This window comes from Eptatretus burgeri, chromosome 4 (assembly GCF_056783735.1).
Source record: "Eptatretus burgeri isolate ZD-2024b chromosome 4, Ebu_testis_v1, whole genome shotgun sequence".
Taxonomy (NCBI): Eukaryota; Metazoa; Chordata; class Myxini; order Myxiniformes; family Myxinidae; genus Eptatretus; species Eptatretus burgeri.
Window position 1 is genome coordinate 5,220,172 of NC_140964.1, and position 20,538 is coordinate 5,240,709.

Genomic DNA, 20,538 nt, shown 5'->3' on the forward strand with positions numbered 1-20,538 from the left:
GGTTTATTGAGGTTGCCATATTTGATCAATTCATGACTAATCCATCCATCCATCACGACCATACTCTGTACAGAGCATCAGTGCTGTCAAAGCAGCCTCCTCGACTATTGGGCACAATCCTGGACGGGTCACCACTCCAACACAGGATACTCGAACGACTCAATCATCCCAGTAAACTGGTACTCATTTTGCCAACCTCAGAAGGATGGCAGGCTGAATCAACCCCACCTGGTATTAATTCAACAGGAAAGCAGGATTTGAACTCGGGACCCAAGGATTCCAAGCCCACCACCCTTACCATTAAACCAACACCAGGCATATGAATGACATAACTACAAAACATTCATTAAAATGATCGGTTGAATCATTAAATTTGTGCAATGGATTAAAAATATAAAACGGGGAACAACACATCTGATCATGTCATCAGACGAAGAACTGACAATGACGTCACATTCTACTTCTACACTTCACCCTACCTTTTCAGTGCAACAACAGACATAGTTTGCCTGTCCTGCTAAACATCCAGCATACATCGTTTACCTCCTGCCCTTAAACAGTTTCAGTGAATACTCTCTTGTTGCTGTGTATTTGGCTGTCGAGAATAAGTGGTTTCGGTATATTTTCACCAACTAACCCAGATTTCCCCAATTGGTTTCTGCACTTCCAGCACATCCCACTATTGTGAACTGCAGACACATGTAATCTGCTCAAAATATAGCAAATCTGCCTGAATTGACAGGAAGTTTTGGATTGTGGTCCAGAAAACAATCATAATTAGAAATCTCAGATATATAAAGCTATGGTGTACTGGATGATGAGCCCCCCCCCCCAGGTTTGAAAGCACCCAAATGGCTCCTGGGAAAGGGTAAAGTGTTTTGATGAGTCAGATTGGCCGTTATGATGGGACTGGATCAAAACCACAAGGAAATCCAGTCAGTGAGGTCACCAGAACTGAAAGTCGAACTCTGAGCTTCCCGAATGTTCACAAAATCGGAACATGGAATATTAGGTCAATGAATCAAGGAAAGTGAGATGTAAAGAGAGAGATGGAGAGGACAATAACTGAAATTATGGAGATAAGTGAACTTATATGGACAGTTTTGGGGCAAATCCAATCTGACAATTACAAAGTGTTTTTTTTCTGGTCAAGAAACCTGTAAAATAAATGGAGCAGCAGTGACTTGCAAGAGGAAGACGGCAGAGTCAGTACTGGGGTACGACGAAGTCAATGAAAGGTTAATATCAGTGCAGTTGAAAGGACATCCAGTGAACACCACCATCATTCAGATATATGCTCGAAATTCTGAAACAGATGAAGACAATGTGGAGGGGTTTTATGGACAGTTGCAGGAACTCGTAGAACAGGTGCCTCATGGAGATGTTGTAATTTTTTTTGGTAAAACCATGTTGAGGCTCATGTAAGAACTATAACAAGGCAGGAAACAAGAGGGGTGGGAGACAGAAGCACAAAATAATGGGGAACAGAGCCAATAGGAGATCCGTGGAAGGGAGAGGAATTGGGGCAGGGTACACGGGATAAACAAGATGGACACTACGGGGACTTTTAGGAAGGAAAACAGGGAATTTGAAGGAAGTGGGTTTGGGGTGGATTCACGGGGGTAGAAAAGATCAACATTTTGGATGGCGGAATATATGAGATGGTGGTGTACAGCTGTTTTGAAGACATGGAGGAATGAGTGCGATTAAAGAGAGGGTGGGAGTTTGTTCCAAAAGTGGGAGAAATGATTATGGGAAACTGGAATGCAAAAATTGGAGAATCAGGAGCACCAGGGATTGCATGAAAGCATGGACTTGGGATCCAAAATGAGCCAGGAGAGCGAATGCTGAAGTTGTGTGTAGAGAATGAGCTCGTAATTGCAAACACCTGGTTCAAACAACCCAAGCGTAGCTTGTACACAAGGACTTCACCTGATGATTTAACATCGAAATCAGATTGACTAAATTCCAAACACTAGAAGATGGAGAAGTGTTGTGAAATCTGCCAATACTCTGCCAGGCACAGGCTGTGGAACCGATCATGAACTTCTTGTAGTAAAACTACCAGTCAACTTGAAAAAAGTCGGGGGAAAAAAAAAATCAAAAACTCTGACCAGACATGACCTTGAACACACAGCAAAATAATATGTAATAAAGGTTAAAAAGAAAATACGTTTTGCAGAGCTAGACTTGGTTGACAAAATACCGGATGAATTGCGGCAAGAGGTTGAAGACATTGCAAAAGAAGAGGACAAAAAATAACATCCCAAAAGCAAGCAGAAAAAAGAAGGCCAAATGGCTGTCACAAGAAGCAATAAATATTTCAGACATAAAAAGCCAGATGAAGACCAAAGGCACATCAAGAGAGGACATGAAGGGGCTAAATGCCAAGTTCCAAAGACAAGCTAGGAAAGATGAAGATAAAGATAAATATAATAAGAGATAGAAAGTGACAACAGAGCAGGAAAAACAAGAGATCCGTAAAAAAAAAGATCAGAGAGATCACAGGAAAGTTTAGGTCTAGGATTGGGGCTGTTACCTTAAGAGGAGAACAGGAAAAGATCAGACAGAAGGAACACAGGTGAAAGAAAGACGGAGGATTATACTGAAACTCTATACAAACACGATAGCAATATGAACACGACAACCTTCGAAGAAAGAGAGAATATGAACAAAAAACAATTTCGATATAATGTGACGTACGTAGAGCCTTCAAAGAGCAGGCAAATGGAAAAGCAGGAGGAACCGATGAAATTCCAATCGAACTCTTGATGGTAGTTGGGAAGGAGGCAATCAAAATTTTAACAGCTATCTGCACACAGATCTGGAGCAGGCTTGTGTGGCCTAAAAGGTTGGAAGCAATTAGTCTATATACTGTTGTCAAAGGAAGGGAGAGGAGATTGGGACCATACTCTGTGCAGAGCGTTGGTGCTGCTTAAGCAGTCTCCTTGGCTATTGGACACAATCCTGGACGGGTCGCCACTCCGACAGTATACCAGCATGCTGGCACTCATTTTGCCGACCTCGGAAGGATGAACAGGCCGAGTTAACCCCACTTGGTATTAATTCAACAGCTGAGCGGGATTTGAACTCGGCACCCTCGGACCTAAAGGCCACCACCCTAACCATTAAGCCAACATCAGACATCAAGGAAGGGGATGCAAGAGAATGTTCAAGTAATCGAACCATTGCCTTAATTTTAAATGCCAGCAAGATATAACTAAAGGTCATTCAACACGGGATAGAAGATTTCATGCAGCAAGAAATACCCGTTGAGGAAGCAGGTTTCAGAAGAGGAAGAGGTACTCGAGATCAAATCGCAAATCTCAAGGTGGATCATGGAAAAAGCAGGGGAATATCAAAGGGAGGTGTCTTGCTGTTTTATAGATGAAAGCAACGCTTTCAATTGTGTTGCTCATGGATTGATGAGGATTATGCTGAAAGAAATGGGGATGTTGGAGCACCTGCTGTGTCTGAAAAGAAGCCTGTACACGAAACAAGAACTGACAGTAATAACAGATTATGGAGAGATAGAATGGTTTGAAATTGGAAGAGGGGTTAGACAGGGTCTCTCCCCTTACTAGTTCAATCTGTATAGTGAGGATATCACGAGGAAATCAAACTTGCATGACATGGAGGCTGGAGTCAGGATTGGAGGAAGACAAATCGATGACCAGAGGTATGTTGATGATACCACTCTGTTAGCAGAAAGTAACGAGGACTCGTTGAAATTGCTGCAGAGAGTGAAGAAGTAAAGCGAAAAAGCTAGGAGAATGTAGAGGAGAAATTAGTAGATGGTTGGTGTTGGGAAGGACAGCAATGTCAGGATTGACAACGATCTGGAAAGATAAAGATGCGACAACTCAAACCCAAGAGTCGGCTGGTGAATGCTCTGATATTTCCAATGTATGGATGTGAGTCGTGGACAATGAAAAAGAAACACAGGAAGAAGATTGACAGTTTTGAAATGTGATGTTGGAGACAAAAGTTTTAAAATTCCATGGACTACGAGAAGAAGAAACAAATCAGTGCTTGAACAAATGAGACCACCACGTACATTCGAAGAGCTGATGCTAAAACAGAAAGTGTCATACTTTGGACACATCATGGAGGCAGAAAACAAAAGTCTGGAGAAGTCAACCATGCTGGGTAGGGTTGAGGGAAGAAGAGGAGGAGGCAGACCTTGCATGTGCTTGATGGATGGGGTAAAGGCTGTACTGTAAAGGTAAAGGCTGTTGGAGAAATCTGATCGTGAATGTCACCAGAAGTCGAACACAACTTGACTAGATAACTACATACACAGCCGGTACCGGTGGCAAGTTGTGAATCGATGAAAATTCTGAATACCATTGGGCACTGCTTGGGTTGTCAGGATGACCTTCAGGTACGCACACTCACCTCCAAAGCTGTCTATCCTGGGTTTGAATCTCGGCCCACCTATAAACTGTCATCTCGGTGTTTCACAGGCAGGATGATTCATCAATGTGCGTGCCATCCCTCAGGATGGACGTTAAACCTGGGTACCGTCTGCCGGGATTAGTTGGTGGATGTTAAAGATCCCACTGTGTTCTTCATGAAGAGTTAGTTGGCAGGCTATATCCAGCACCCTGTACAAATTACAAATTCATGCCCCAACTACTCAATCAATCGTCATGCCTGGCCAGCTGGTTTGTGAAAGTTGGGCCAAAAACTTCCCCCGGACAACCCCACAAGAACGTGGGAATTATTTTTGGCCCTTAAAGGAGAAGAAGACCAGCATTGGGCACTGTTTGCACAAAGTCATCTTTAGGCGTACACCAACTATGTATAAATTATCCAGCTTTCTGTGTAGGCTGACTGTATTGCGATTCCACTTTGACGTTTTATACGATTGGGTCATTGTGCCAGGATGTTTGTCCAAAAGTCGGTCTCTTCGTCGATTACAAATTACCCACATAAGTTAACAATGGGAAACTCAAGTCAACAGAGCAGTTCCGTGTAATTGTTCAAATCCGAATGAACAATTGAAATCACCACCAGTCATCCCACTTCAATGTGGAAAATTCACATCAAGTTGTTGATCTACTGACAGATATTAATGGTCGACTAAAGAACATCTTCCTACCTGATCTTGTCCAGCGACGCTGCCGTTTGAAGAAAGTGGATCCTCAAAAGACATTCTGCTGTGCAGGTTCAAAGTATCGGTTTCTTCATCAACATCTGATCCAGAAATACACAATATGAAGCCAATTAGGTAATTAGGTATCTACCTGTATACCGATGGTGACGTGACATCCAAACCTTACAGGATCTTACCCAATGGCTTCCGCAACATTTCTTGTGAGATTGTCGTTTCCTCCGAATTGTTGATCTACAAACAAGGTTCATACTGTTAGCTTCGTGATGAATGAGGCCAATGTGGGAGTTTCATTGATATTTCGAAACAGCTTGGACATGAGCAAACCTAAACTGGATCGAAAGTATCAATAAAATACATTGTGTGTGATTGAATTGTGTACGCCTATGTATTGTGCAGGGTGTTTGTGTGGGATATTAAAACCTATGGATTGTGTAGTGTGTTTGTGTGGGATATTAAAACCTATGTATTGTGTAGGGTGTTTGTGTGGGATATTAAAACCTATGGATTGTGTAGTGTGTTTGTGTGGGATATTAAAACCTATGTATTGTGTAGGGTGTTTGTGTGGGATATTAAAACCTATGGATTGTGTAGTGTGTTTGTGTGGGATATTAAAACCTATGTATTGTGCTGGGTGTTTGTGTGGGATATTAAAACCTATGGATTGTGTAGTGTGTTTGTGTGGGATATTAAAACCTATGTATTGTGCTGGGTGTTTGTGTGGGATATTAAAACCTATGGATTGTGTAGTGTGTTTGTGTGGGATATTAAAACCTATGTATTGTGCAGGGTGTTTGTGTGGGATATTAAAACCTATGGATTGTGTAGTGTGTTTGTGTAGGAGATTAAAACCTATGTATTGTGTTGTGTCTTTGTGTGGGATATTAAAACCTATGTATTGTGTAGTGTGTTTGTGTGGGATATTAAAACCTATGCATTGTGTAGTGTGTTTGTGTGGGATATTAAAACCTATGTATTGTGCAGGGTGTTTGTGTAGGGTATTAAAACCTATGGATTGTGTAGTGTGTTTGTGTAGGATATTAAAACCTATGTATTGTGCTGGGTGTTTGTGTGGGATATTAAAACCTATGTATTGTGCAGGATGTTTGTGTAGGATATTAAAACCTATGTATTGTGTAGTGTGTTTGTGTGGGATATTAAAACCTATGTATCGTGCAGGGTGTTTGTGTTGGAGATTAAAACCTATGTATTGTGCAGGGTGTTTGTGTGGGATATTAAAACCTATGTATCGTGCAGGGTGTTTGTGTAGGATATTAAAACCTATGTATTGTGTAGTGTGTTTGTGTGGGATATTAAAACCTATGTATCGTGCAGGGTGTTTCTGTTGGAGATTAAAACCTATGTATTGTGCAGGGTGTTTGTGTAGGGTATTAAAACCTATGCATTGTGTAGTGTGTTTGTGTAGGATATTAAAACCTATGTATTGTGTTGTGTCTTTGTGTGGGATATTAAAACCTATGTATTGTGCAGGGTGTTTGTGTGGGATATTAAAACCTATGTATTGTGTAGTGTGTTTGTGTGGGATATTAAAACCTATGTATCGTGCAGGGTGTTTGTGTAGGAGATTAAAACCTATGTATTGTGCAGGGTGTTTGTGTGGGATATTAAAACCTATGTATTGTGTAGTGTGTTTGTGTGGGATATTAAAACCTATGTATCGTGCAGGGTGTTTGTGTGGGATATTAAAACCTATGTATTGTGTAGTGTGTTTGTGTGGGATATTAAAACCAATGTATCGTGCAGGGTGTTTGTGTGGGATATTAAAACTTATGTATTGTGTAGTGTGTTTGTGTGGGATATTAAAACCTATGTATCGTGCAGGGTGTTTGTGTGGGATATTAAAACCTATGTATCGTGCAGGGTGTTTGTGTAGGATATTAAAACCTATGTATCATGCAGGGTGTTTGTGTAGGATATTAAAACCTATGTATTGTGCAGGGTGTTTGTGTAGGATATTAAAACCTATGTATTGTGCAGGATGTTTGTGTAGGATATTAAAACCTATGTATTGTGTTTGTGTGGGATATTAAAACCTATGTATTGTGCAGGATGTTTGTGTAGGATATTAAAACCTATGTATTATGTTTGTGTGGGATATTAAAACCTATGTATCGTGCAGGCTGTTTGTGTAGGATATTAAAACCTATGTATTGTGCAGAGTGTTTGTGTGGGATATTAAAACCTATGTATTGTGTAGTGTGTTTGCGTGGGATATTAAAACCTATGTATTGTGCAGGATGTTTGTGTAGGATATTAAAACCTATGTATTGTGTTTGTGTGGGATATTAAAACCTATGTATCGTGCAGGCTGTTTGTGTAGGATATTAAAACCTATGTATTGTGCAGAGTGTTTGTGTAGGATATTAAAACCTATTTATTGTGCAGAGTGTTTGTGTGGGGCATTGATGCTGATTAATTATCTAAGAAGAGCACAGGTGGATCAGTGGGTTCCACAAGGCCTCCATCCAATTCATACACCGTTTAATCAAATAACCAATCGTTATATTCTTATTTAATGATTGTACCTTCATTTTAAAAATAAAAACTCTTCTAAGCATTTTTACCCCAGAGATTAGAGTAGCAATTATGGCGGTGTTGATGTGGGCTACGTTGTTTCAACATGGTTTAGGACGTGCGGACTCCCATCCCACATTTATTATTCCAATATTCCGGTTCAATTCCTACACAATGTTGTTAAAGGATGAAGTTCAAACCTGGTCCGCACTGGAGGAGTCATGGAAATCGTTCTCCAATGATACATTTGCTGTGAAATCAGGTTGCTCGTTGACAACAGGTGAGGGATTCTCTGCCTCATCGGAATGAGGAATACCATTCATCGGTGAAGGGTGATGCAGATTTGTAAGGTTGTTGTCCACAAGATGGTCATCATGAACCACCTCGTACTCAGTAAGCGTGGGCTTGCTGTGATCTGCAGCTGTTGCTTCTTGTTCATCTTCCTTATGAGGACTTCCTGTTTCCTCTGCTTCCTCTTTTGTTGACATTTGATGAATATTGAGGACCTGCGGGTCATTTCCCCTGTTTCGCTCATTCCATGAATTACGCACTTTCATTCCACTTGGGTTTCCTTTGTCATCTGTACTTTCACGTTCCACCTGAGTCTCAGCCCTTGCATGGTCTCCATCTTCCATAGAACCGTGCTGCCGATTGATCTTGGTTTCATGTTCTTCATGAAAAGATTTTGAAAAGAAATGTTCTTTTGCAATTCTCGAAAATGCATGCTTCCTCTTGGTTTTCATCGTCGACCCCTCCACCAGCGCCTTTTCCTCCGTTTGGCAAGGTGGGCTCAGAGGTTGAGGCAAGGACAAACGTGACCACGCAGAAGTGGTGCTGAGTTTCCGTAAACCAGAAATGGCATTGGGTTTCCTTGTGCTGCGGGCGGATATGTTACTGAATGTGTCGACCACATTGGCAAGCACGTTCACCTTCGAAAAGCGGCCTGCAAGGCAAAAACGAACTGATTACAATGTTTTACTTCATGTAATCATTCACAAAAATATTACACAGACGCCTCATAATCATCCAGAAAATGTACCCGGCATTGCCACGCAACGCTGGGTCCCTCCTCCCAGCCCTTCCTCTCCCCCATCCAACCTCCTCCCCTGCCTCCTCCAACCCCACCCTGTTCTTGACTCCCACCTCACCTCACGCCTCCCCCCTCCTTTCAGATTCCCACCCCACCCCATCCCCTCCTCCCACTTCCTCCAACCTCACCCCATCCCTCCGGACTCACTCCAGATCTCACTCCATCTGTTCCCCTCTCTTGTCCAACCTCCTCCCAAAACCATAGGATGTATATTTGGTGAAGTTAGCTGAGGTGGTAACCTTTTTTTCTACAACCTCTTGTTTCAACTTTTAGAGTTATGTCAATAGTTGAGCAGTAAAATTACCTTTAAAACGTTGTATAGGTTGTGTTTGTACTACGTTCGGTTTTTGAATGGTCAGCGCATTTGAGAGGTCACGTGACTCCTCCTTCACCGATTTTGCCGATCATGGTAACATCTTAATTGACAGTTATTTTTCACCTTTGACGCCATATTTGATGATCAGAGGTCACCAACTCACCAAATATATACAGGTATCCATCCGGTTGAAATACGAAAGAAAATGGGCTGTTTACGAAGCATTGTATAATACGGGTCACCCTTGCGGAGATGGAGACGGTGGCAGCTCGTGTGTTTATAACTTATGAACTGTGGGGAAATGACTGCTTAAAACCCCCTATTTAGGTGGGTCATGGCAAACAATGTGATCCCATAAATGAAGACTGTGTGTTTGGGTAAATTTACATCTCTTTTGAAGATAATTTAGGGGTTGGTCATCACCAAAAAAAGCCCCAAAATAAGCCTTCTGAAGATGGCAGTACGCCTTCTTGGTCAGCTCTCTGTCATCAATCTTTTTTTTTTCTTCCACTTTTCTCACTGATATCGTCAAATACCTGATATTCATACCTATGAATGGCTTTGTTTGGGTTATCGTTTTCAAATTAGGAGTTTGGAGCAAATTAATACATTATATGATTTTCCACGATGGACTGTCAGGGACTAATTTAAGTATATCATCAAAATATGATTTTGAATTTGAGGACAGCATCTCGTGGACAAAATAACTGTCGAAATCTGGAGTGAAATCTGAAAATTTTAGGAAATTGGTGATGTTTTTCTTTTTTCAGGTGTGTCTCATTGCCAATCAGCTTGCTGTCGCTTGCCAAGCCAGCCATTCCTTATCAACCGTTTTGCTGGAGTGCTCGCTTGAGTACATAAGCCACTTTTCGAGCACGCTACAAGCTGCTTGGTTGTTCGTTTGCAAGCTATGGTGATACGTGGCAAAAGTACCCGCACTATCACTCTGCACTGTCCCTCTGCTAAACACAACTACAAATACATCGATCGACGTACAAAGTTTAGGCCCCACCCGCCTGCGTTGTGCCCACTGAACTAAACAAGCTCAAATGAGCTAAGATCCTCGTCCTCTTAATGATGACGTCATAAAAACGAATATGACGTCATTGTGATGTATCAGGTTTGCGATAAATTATCTGTGCTAATGCCTGGCTTGATTCCCGCAAACAAAATTCAAACAGCTTGCCTAGTTTCGGAGATGATGGTATAGGCGATTTCCATTAGCGGCGATATTATGACATCAACTTTTTTTTCTCAGAAGAATTTCCAAAATCTGAGATGGTTACTGCCTGCGCGTGGGCTTTCTGCATATACATGGCAAGTTTCACGAAGATCCGATGAAAACTCTGGGTTGTGAAACAAAAAATGTCAAAAAATAGGAATGACGTCATAAAAATTGATATGACGTCATAGTGATGTATCATATGTGCGGTAATTCATCTCTGCTAATGCCCTGTTCGATTCCCGCAAACAGAATTCAAAAAGCTTGCCTAGTTCCGGAGATAATTTTTTAGGCGATTTCCATTAGCGGAGATATTTTGACGTCATAACTTTTTTTCTAGGAGGAATTTTCAAAATCGGAGATGGTTACTGTCTGCGCAGGGTATTTTTACATATATATGCCAAGTTTCAGGAAGTTTCGATGAAAACTGTAGGCTGTGAAACAAAAAAGTCCACAAGAAGAAGATGGACAACAACAACGTGAGTAAGACTTAGAGATCCTCCACGAGGATCTAAAAATGTATAGAACTAGAAGGGCACTCGGTAGACTGCATATCTCTGCCAGGCTGATTACTTTACGCTTCGTATCACACTGACAGGCCAGTCTGGATTCGGACCTGAACTAACATCTAATCGGCTTGTTCTTGTCACCGAACCAACTCATCCACCAAGTTTCGTCTGAATCCATCCATAACCTTTTGAGATATTGTGCTACACAGTATATCGTTTTCACCCAATTTAATCAATGGTGAAAAAACACTTTAAAAATTATCTCATCCAGATCCGAATTTGCATCTTCACCAAAATCGAATGAATTCTTCCTTGTTACACACCCAACCGTCCACCAAGTTTCATCCGAATCCATCCACAAATGTTTGAGATATCGTGCTATATATCATTTTTGGCCCCTATCAGTGATGGACTATGCAAATTGCTCTTTGACTCTCAGGTTAATATGATGAAAATTGACTATTGTTCGGATGAAATTTGATGATTTTAGAAGTTTGACCTTGAGTTGACCTTTTGACCTCAAAAATAGTTGCTTTCCCAATTCAGTGATGTACTATCCAGGCTGAACAGTTTACGTTTTGTATCCCAATGATAGGCTGGATCTGGATCCGGACCTGACCAAAATCTAATTGGCATATTCTTATCATCGAACCAACTCATCCACCTAGTTTTGTCGTAATCCATCCATAACGTTTTGAGATATCGTGCTATATATTGTTTTTGGCCAAATCTCTCAAAGGTGAAAAATCACTCCAAATTCTCGAATCCAGATCCGGATTCCGATCTTCACCAAAATCTAATTGTTTCGTCCTTGTAACATACCCAAGCTCTTTCACCAAATTACAACCGACTCCATCAACTTTTTGAGATATTTTGTTCACAAACAAACAAGCAAGAAAGATGTGATGCACAGCTCAACAATTGTGAAATCCATAAAATAAATTTGACCTTAAAAATAAATTGGTAATTGAATTAAATGACCCAATATGCAAATCCTCCTCAAATTTCGTTTTTTGTTGTTTTTTTTTCAAAAATTGACAATTTTAGAAAGTCGGCCTCAATTGGTTTATTAATTGGTGGGTGAACCTCAAAATTAATTGGTGGGTGAATGCAGTGACCTGATATGCAAATCTTATTCAAATTTCTAGTGAATCAGATGAAAATTGAGGATTTTAGAAATTTGACGTCAAAACAATAGGCTTCTTGCTTCTGACTAACTCTACCGTGTGGTGAAGTTTCGTGAAGATCGGTTTGAAATTGTGACTTGTTGGTGATAAACATAAAAACAAACCGGACAATCAAAAAGACAAACAAGAAAAAGACGTCGTGCAGAGCACGATACTTGCAAAATCTACCGCCTTCTCTAAATGTTGCCATGGATACATCAAACTGTACGTTTCATGAAGATTAAAATTGACAATCTTAATCAAAGCTCGGATCAATTGGATGAAAATTGATTATTTTTCAGATTTAAATTAATGATTTTAGAAGTTTGATCTTGAGTTGACATTTGACCTTTTGACCCCCCCAAAAAATAGTTGCTTTCCCAATTCAGTCATGGAGTATGCAAATCCTGTTCAACTTTCAAGTTAATAAGATGTAAAATTAATGATTTTCAGTTGAAAATTGATGATTTTAGAGGTTTCACCTCGAGTTGACCCTTGACCTGTTTATCTCAAAAAATAGTTGGTTTCACAATTCAGTGATGGACTATGCAAATTGTGTTCAAATTTCAAGTCAATCAGATGAAAAATGACGATTTTAGAATTTTGACCTCAAGATGACTTTCGATCTTTGACCTCAAAATCAATTGTCTTCTCAGTTGAGACTATTACAACTCGGTAGAGTTTCATGATGATCAGTTTGGAATCGCAACCTGCAGGCAATTGACAGACAGACAAACAAACAGAATAACAAGCAGTCATAGACTGGTACTTACGAAATCGTCAACTTGACCTCTGACCTTGTCTAATAAAAGCTGTCTCTCGAGAAGGTAGAGATGCAAACCAGAAGTTTGTACGATGATTCTGTACAAAACCATCAAAAATCGAATGTTTGACCTCACCGTGACCTTGACCTTTGACCGATTTTGACCAAAATCTAATCAGCGCTAGCCATCACCCTCCTGAATCACGTGGTGTAATTTGACATTGGTAGTTTCTTCCGTTCTCGAGTTATCGTGCCTACAAACAAACACACAAACACACACACAAACAAACACACAAACAGAGGACGGAAGTCATCAACATACTTACGAAATCTAACAAAATGGACTCACCAATATACTTGAAAAATCTTTGACTTTACAGGTAACAAACAGACAGACAGACAGATAGGGGTGAAAACATAACGTCCATCCACCTTCAGTGACAGAGGTAATGATCGTAACCCGTGAAAAGTGTCGCCACTGTGTTTCCATCTTGGTTAGCACTACTTGGGTCACTGGAGTGAAAAAAGTGACTAAATTAGTGGAAACACAGTGAAGATTATTTGTTTAGTTTAAAAAAAAAATTACATGTCATGCAGCAGACATGTACATTTTCTCATCCTACTCCTTCTGCCAACGATTTTGGCATCTATATCATACTAAGATATATATATATTGTTGCAGATTTCGCGCCCGCCGGCGTGCGACGGCCACGTAACTCGAATCGCGGCACGTCGCCCACCGGACGGACAATCCAGTCGTGACCCTCTCGGACTAACGCCGGGAACCAGTCACGGGTGGACCTTTCGGTCTCACCGCGATCGAGCCAATCAGCCCCCGCGTGGGATAGGGTTGCTCGCCAAATTCGAACTACCTAAGTACCCACGCGGAGGGTAGACCGGGCGATCGCACCTCGCCGCAGGTCGACTTCGGAGACGGGCCACTTAAGCGACCCGTTCCGTACTATCAGAATAACCGAGCGGTGTTATCGTCGACCTCGACGGTTCGATTAATTATCGGGCGTATTCAGCCCACTACCAACCCTTTACGTGAAGCAAGATGGGGATTCAATGGAGGAAAAGACGAAGCGAAGCGGGAGAACAGTTCAACAATAAAGCACATTTATTCGCGACGAACGGAAAGCACACAAATACAATTCCACCAAATGCACACAAAAAAAAGAAAACACAATTCCATTTACACAAAAAGCAAACATAAAAGTGAAAACACAGTGCAGAGCTAATACCGACTACCGAGCACACGGCAACACTTATACAATTCTACTTCACAGACGGCGCCGACAACACATACCCAAAACCAAGGAAAAGAACTACCCCCAAGGATGGGGCAGGCCTGAGGCCGAGACCGGGTCGGGCCTACCCGTCTGGTGATGAGACGCGGAGCGGCGATGGCCCCGCAACCCGCGGGCCTCGTGGACAGTGCCTGGTAGGGGGTGGGAACGGGGCCCCCTTGGTCGCACTATCTCAGCGCGGGGGGAAACAGGAGGGGGTTGCTGATGCTCGGGGTATAGAGGATCTTTATTATCCCTGGTGTGCGTCTCCACCTCGGCCAGGTCGCGCTGCCGGCCTCCCTCGGGCGTGCAGCTCCTGGCACCGACGCGAGCACCCCCTCCCTCGTCCGACTCTCTTCAGCTTCTCCAGCCACTGCAGGCTTCGGGCTCCAGACTTCTTTCGTTCTCGTTCTCGACTCCTTCTCGTTCTCCTTTGCGACTCTCCTCTGACTGACGAACACCGTCCTTTTATCCCCCCGTAACTTCGCCTTTGACCCCCTCCCTTTGACCTTTCACCTCGCTCCCCATTGGCCCGAGAAAAAGTGGGCGTGAAGGCTTTTTGATCCACAAATTTGCATATATCGATCGTTCTGGAGGCGGGGCCAAATCGCCCCTCGCTCACCGATTGGACGGCAAAAAGTGGGCGTGTGTCGTTTTTGATCCGTTTTTGAAGCAGAAAATCCGTGATTTTGTACACGCTGTTCGACGCGCGTTCTGCATGAGTCCAACACCGGTACCCACAGCGGGGCAAGAACGGTGGCGATGCTACGGTGGCGAGGTGTGACGGGAAGGTCGTGGCGGTTGTGGTGAAGCGGTGGTTGTGGTTGGTGGTTGATGTTGTGGTTGTGATCATGGCGGTTGGTCCAAAATAAAGATAGTGAAAGAAAAACGGCTATCCTGAAGAGTCGCAGCACGTATAAATGACATGTATTCCCACTAGACAACGGGTTTGGGCCTAACTACACATGTACTTACCGAGATACCTCACCTAAGGGACCTGAATGGTGGTTTGCGAATCTGGTAACCACAACACTACCCCCTCCCCTTTTTACAGACTCGTCCCGAGTCGTCAAATTTTCGTGTGCCATCATGTGTAGTTTTCCCCTAGTACATTTTACCTACGGATCCCTGAGTGCGACATTCATGGTATTCGTGTCCCCAAAATAAATAACCTGAGGGCTGCGTAACTACCTAAACAAACTCACTCACACGGACGACTTAAATAAAATTGCCGGCGCTAAGACATACATGCCGGGGGCGCACTCATATTTACAGTACATCTTAACCTTAACTTACAAATCTTACACTAAACCATGGACCAGGATCATTGAACTCTGCAAAAGAAAAGCAGTTAGCAGGGAGCCAGGCTGCCCGCATGCAGTCTCTGGCTCAAACAATGCAGGTGACAGGGAACGTGGCTGGCTGCTCACACGCAGTCCAAGGCCTTCCCTTTTGAACTGAACTCAGTGAACCACAACGGTGCTTGGGCTGCACAACGCAGTCTCCGTGCCAGCTCAAGTGGCACACGCAATGAGCACAACGAATGGATGCATGAACGCAAACATGGTGCACGGGCCGCCACTGCAGGCCCGTGTTGTAGCTGCCAACAGGGCAGTTCTTGCAGCTTGCAAACTGTTGCCTTGATCCTGGCGCACATGGCAATGAACAGGGGGGGGCAAAGCAAAAATTGAACGGGGCTGGTGAACAGGGGCAGTGGGCATGGCATGGCAAAGGTGGCAGGCAAACACAGCCCGCAGAAGAAGGCCGCTGCAGGCAAACTCAGCCCGCAGAACCAGGCCGGCACAGGCCTCGAAGAAAAACAGCCAGCAGATGAACTGGCCGGCACAGGCCTTGCAGTAACACAGCCAGCAGATGAAGCTGGCCAGCTTTTGCCGTCAGTGGAAGTTGGTGGAGGGAGTGCGGTGGTGCTGGCCACTTGGAAGGCGGGCTCGGACCTACCTACCCGTCTCCCTCCCAACCTATCGCCTTTGCCTGTCACTGTCCATACCCACTCCCTTAATTTGTCAAACCCCAATTTAGCCCCAACTTATTTTTTTATTGTTTTTATTTTTACTTCCCCACTATAAATCGTCCCCTAACCCCCTTTATCGTCCTTGTTCGGCTAACCTATTCTGTCACCTAGCCTACTCCCAACCCCTACGTTCCCTTCCCGGAGGGGAATAAGGGAGAGCTAACGTCCTGTGTCGAGGCCCAACTCAAGCCTCAGAATGGCCTCCCCAGAGTTCGGCGATCTATAACCCAAAGTGGGTCCAGCGGCCCACAACGACAGCGAGGGGATGGATGGTGCGGAGGGGTACATCTCCTAATCTACCCTAACCATTTAACCATTAAACTACCCCGGGGCTTTCAACAAGCGCCTCTCGCTTAAACTATTGGTTCTAACAACCCAGATTCCCGTCGCCTGTGTTGGTGTCCTCACAATTTCGGGCCTCGCCCCCCAATTTTCTCTCCGTGCCCTCACACGGTCTCATGGCTGGGACACGTGGCTCCCTTTTGGCAGGCACGACCCTCTGCCGATTCTCCCGCTATGGCACCCCCGGGCACTACACTGCCTCCGAGCCTACCAGCTCCCTAACACCGGGGAGTGCCCCCCATGGCACCTCCCCTGAAACGCACACGTGGCAGGCCGGCCTCCCGGGCCCCTTTCCGAGGGTCACCCGTGCCCACAACACTGCCCACGCGGCTAATGGCGCCCCGGGCCCCCGCACCAAGCAGGCGCACCCGTGCCCACTACTCTATCCCGGCCCCCCATGGGCCCATGGCCTACCACGGCCGACTAGCCTGGTGCCCGGGGTACCCACTCAGCGATACTCACCTTTCGCAGCCACGCTCCCAAGCCCGTCAACAGGGCTCCTGCACCCCTCCAAATGGGTCTCGAGCCTACTTTCCCACCAACAGCAAAACGACCTCCATTTTTCAATTTGACTAACCCAGCTAACTCACTTTACTCTGACCCCGGGGTCCCTTGGGCGGGAGTCACTCCTCCCCCCAATCACTCATCGCACCATGCATTCCCCATTCACACAGACCCGCTGGCCTCACTCACTCACCAAGCACATGCTTCCACTTCACTCACCAACTCTTCAACACACACACCACTGAACTCTGCCATCCTTCTAACTACATCCCCTAACTAACTCGTGCTCCCACGTCGTCCCTTAAACTACAGCACGTTCCTTTTAACACTACGTAGCTAAACTACGTCCCCTCCACACATTCAAAAATCTGTCACTGTCTCAAAATAAATCATTTTATTTCCCAACCTAAAGCTCACTAAATCCCTCTACCTAATCCATTCCACGGACTCCATGAGGACTTACCCCTGCCCCATGAAGTCGGTCTAACTAAGCTAACCCTTCCCCCTAACTAGTTTCCATCCTGTGCCCAGGGTAAGGGGGTCTTTCACCCCTTGCCCAGGAATCCTGTACACCCGAAAGTGAGGCTTGCTTTTTTTTTTTTTCCATGCGCAGCACCTGCGCGGCAACTCAGAGCTCGCGCACTTTGCACCTGCCCGTGACGTCATGCAGCTGCACGTGTTCCTCGTCCCTCCTTGGACGGGACCATCCGGCAGAGATACCCCTCCTGCCGGATTCCAACCCCACGTGCAGCCATGACGTCACCGTGCGCATAAAAAAAACAAGCCCCACGTCTCGAGGGGTTCCCCACGCGAACACGTGTGCTTTGCCCGGTGGAGCTCAACACACACGATCGCGTGGAGAACCCGTCCGGTCCAAATCCATTTACCTGCCTAAACTTTGTCCGTCCGCGGGATCGGCAAATCCACCGCTGGCGTTTCCGGACCGGGACTTCACTCTCGCAAGCGAGCACGTGGTGGTCTCGTGCGTTGCACAGCACGAACCTCGTGCTCGCGGCTGGGTGAACCCGGCACGGTCCCCGAAACAACTACAGCCGCTACTCGGCTTCCTTTCCTGTCATGTCGCCGTCTCCGTCTCCATTCGACCCACGCACACCTGCGTGTTACGACGCACACAGTCCACACCATCACATTCACACCGGGAGATGCGGCTGCGTGCTCCCGCATGCCGACCGACATCTCCCTCACATACCGCTCTCTCACACACACGGTCTCCCTGGCACACAGCGACCTTGCACACGGCCGTTCACTCACGCGTGCCTCACTACTCACACAAACCATACTACTCACACGTGGTGCTCCATTCACTCGCGCGGGGGCACTCACCCGCGGTGCCTCACCCACACACGCGAGGGCACTCAACCGCTGTGCCTCATCCACACACCGTGCCTCACTCATACACGCGGGGGGACTCACCCGCGGTACCTCACTCATACAGGCCGTTTCACTCACACCCACGGCCTCTTCCACACACGGTGCCTCACCCACACACGCGGGGGCACTAACCCGCGGTGCCTCACTCACACTCCGTGCCTCATCCACACACGGCGTGCTGGGAAGCACGTACTCCGGCACCATCGCCACCACACCACTCACACACGGGGTCGCTTCCACACACGGGGACGCACCCACGCCTTGCACCACACACACAGGGACAACCACACTGGGGATTTGTGTCCCCACAAGGGTCTCCGGGGCCTCTATACCCCCCAAGCTCTCCGTGCACCCGTCCACAGCACCCGTCCCCTCAACCTCGCAAAGCACGACCGAACTCACCTGGTCGTGACTCGCCTCAAGGGGGCAGACTCCCTCCCCTTGTTCCTGGAGGAGGTCATCCAGCTGCTCGCACCGGGTCTCTACCCAGTCCGCCAGCTCAACCCCATTGTCCTCCACTACCTCCGTGTGTGCGTGCACGTCACTTACCCCGTCTTCATCGTGTAGTCTTCCCTCTATCGTTCCCATCTCCCGTGTCTCTGCCAACTCTTCACCCTTTACCTCCCTTGTCTCAACTATTATTTCTGTTGTCGTCACCTCGTGTCTCGTCTCACACGTTTTGGTCTCCCCATTTAATTTTTCCCTTTCGGTCATCGTCACGACCCTCGCCCAACACGTTCCACGAATTATTTTTTCACCCGCCTCCACCGCGGGCCTGTCAGCCGTTGCACCCCCACCCAGCTCGTTTGCTCCCACACGTGGAGTCGCCATTTTTATCTCCCCGGTCACGGCCTTCATGCCCGCCTGCAGGCTTCGGCCCATGTTCTGCGTCTCACCCCGCAGCTTTTTCATTTCCTCCTTCATGTTTGTTTCCATTCCGTTCATTTTTGTATCCATCTTTTCGTTTATTTGTTGTGTATTCGCATCCATCGTCGTTTTCACTTCATTCATTTCGTTTTTCATTTCATTTGTGTTTGCATCCATTTTTTCGTTCATTGCCGCCAGCATGGCTATAGCTGGGCCATGTTGGATGCACTCAGCTGAGCCGTTTCGGCAAGGGTTGGGGAAGGGTCTTGGTGGAGAGGGGGGAGGTGTCATACACCGCGGCCGCTGCCGCACCCACCTCGGGCCCTGGGTTCAGTTGGGCGAGTCCGTGTTCCTGCACAATCAACATTTCCTGCTCGGGGATTCCATCCTGGACCATGGACTCTACATTATTACACATATACATTTCTAATACCCCGGCGCCCGCTCGCCTTGAGACGCCATCTTGCTTCTCGTGAACGGGTAACTTCCTCGCTCGTAATTTGCAGGGAGTCGGGGTCGCTTCTCTCACCCCTGGACCGATTCCCGTAAATTTAGCCGGAGACAGGAGAGCCCGTTTTCCTGTTCTCCGATACCAGTGCCGCGAGGAGGGCGATGAATTTGTATCGCACGACCTGACACCAGTGTTGCGGATTTCGCGCCCGCCGGCGTGCGACGGCCACGTAACTCGAATCGCGGCACGTCGCCCACCGGACGGACAATCCAGTCGTGACCCTCTCGGACTAACGCCGGGAACCAGTCACGGGTGGACCTTTCGGTCTCACCGCGATCGAGCCAATCAGCCCCCGCGTGGGATAGGGTTGCTCGCCAAATTCGAACTACCTAAGTACCCACGCGGAGGGTAGACCGGGCGATCGCACCTCGCCGCAGGTCGACTTCGGAGACGGGCCACTTAAGCGACCCGTTCCGTACTATCAGAATAACCGAGCGGTGTTATCGTCGACCTCGACGGTTCGATTAATTATCGGGCGTATTCAGCCCACTACCAACCCTTTACGTGAAGCAAGATGGGGATTCAATGGAGGAAAAGACGAAGCGAAGCGGGAGAACAGTTCAACAATAAAGCACATTTATTCGCGACGAACGGAAAGCACACAAATACAATTCCACCAAATGCACACAAAAAAAAGAAAACACAATTCCATTTACACAAAAAGCAAACATAAAAGTGAAAACACAGTGCAGAGCTAATACCGACTACCGAGCACACGGCAACACTTATACAATTCTACTTCACAGACGGCGCCGACAACACATACCCAAAACCAAGGAAAAGAACTACCCCCAAGGATGGGGCAGGCCTGAGGCCGAGACCGGGTCGGGCCTACCCGTCTGGTGATGAGACGCGGAGCGGCGATGGCCCCGCAACCCGCGGGC

The 20,538-nt window shown here is 46.0% G+C and overlaps 1 protein-coding gene across 3 annotated transcripts in view; it reads right to left on the reverse strand.

Annotated features, from left to right (window-relative positions):
- LOC147027384 (uncharacterized) overlaps window positions 1–20,538 on the reverse strand; it is a 50,644-nt gene that overhangs the window by 13,061 nt on the left and 17,045 nt on the right. For all 3 annotated transcript variants that reach the window (XM_085876743.1, XM_085876742.1, XM_085876744.1), the window contains 3 exons: window positions 7,852–8,594; window positions 5,296–5,350; window positions 5,105–5,199 (listed from right to left, as the gene is read on the reverse strand). In XM_085876743.1, coding sequence (XP_085732869.1) covers window positions 5,105–5,199; window positions 5,296–5,350; window positions 7,852–8,594 — 893 coding nt within the window. The remainder of the gene's footprint in view (window positions 1–5,104; window positions 5,200–5,295; window positions 5,351–7,851; window positions 8,595–20,538) is intronic.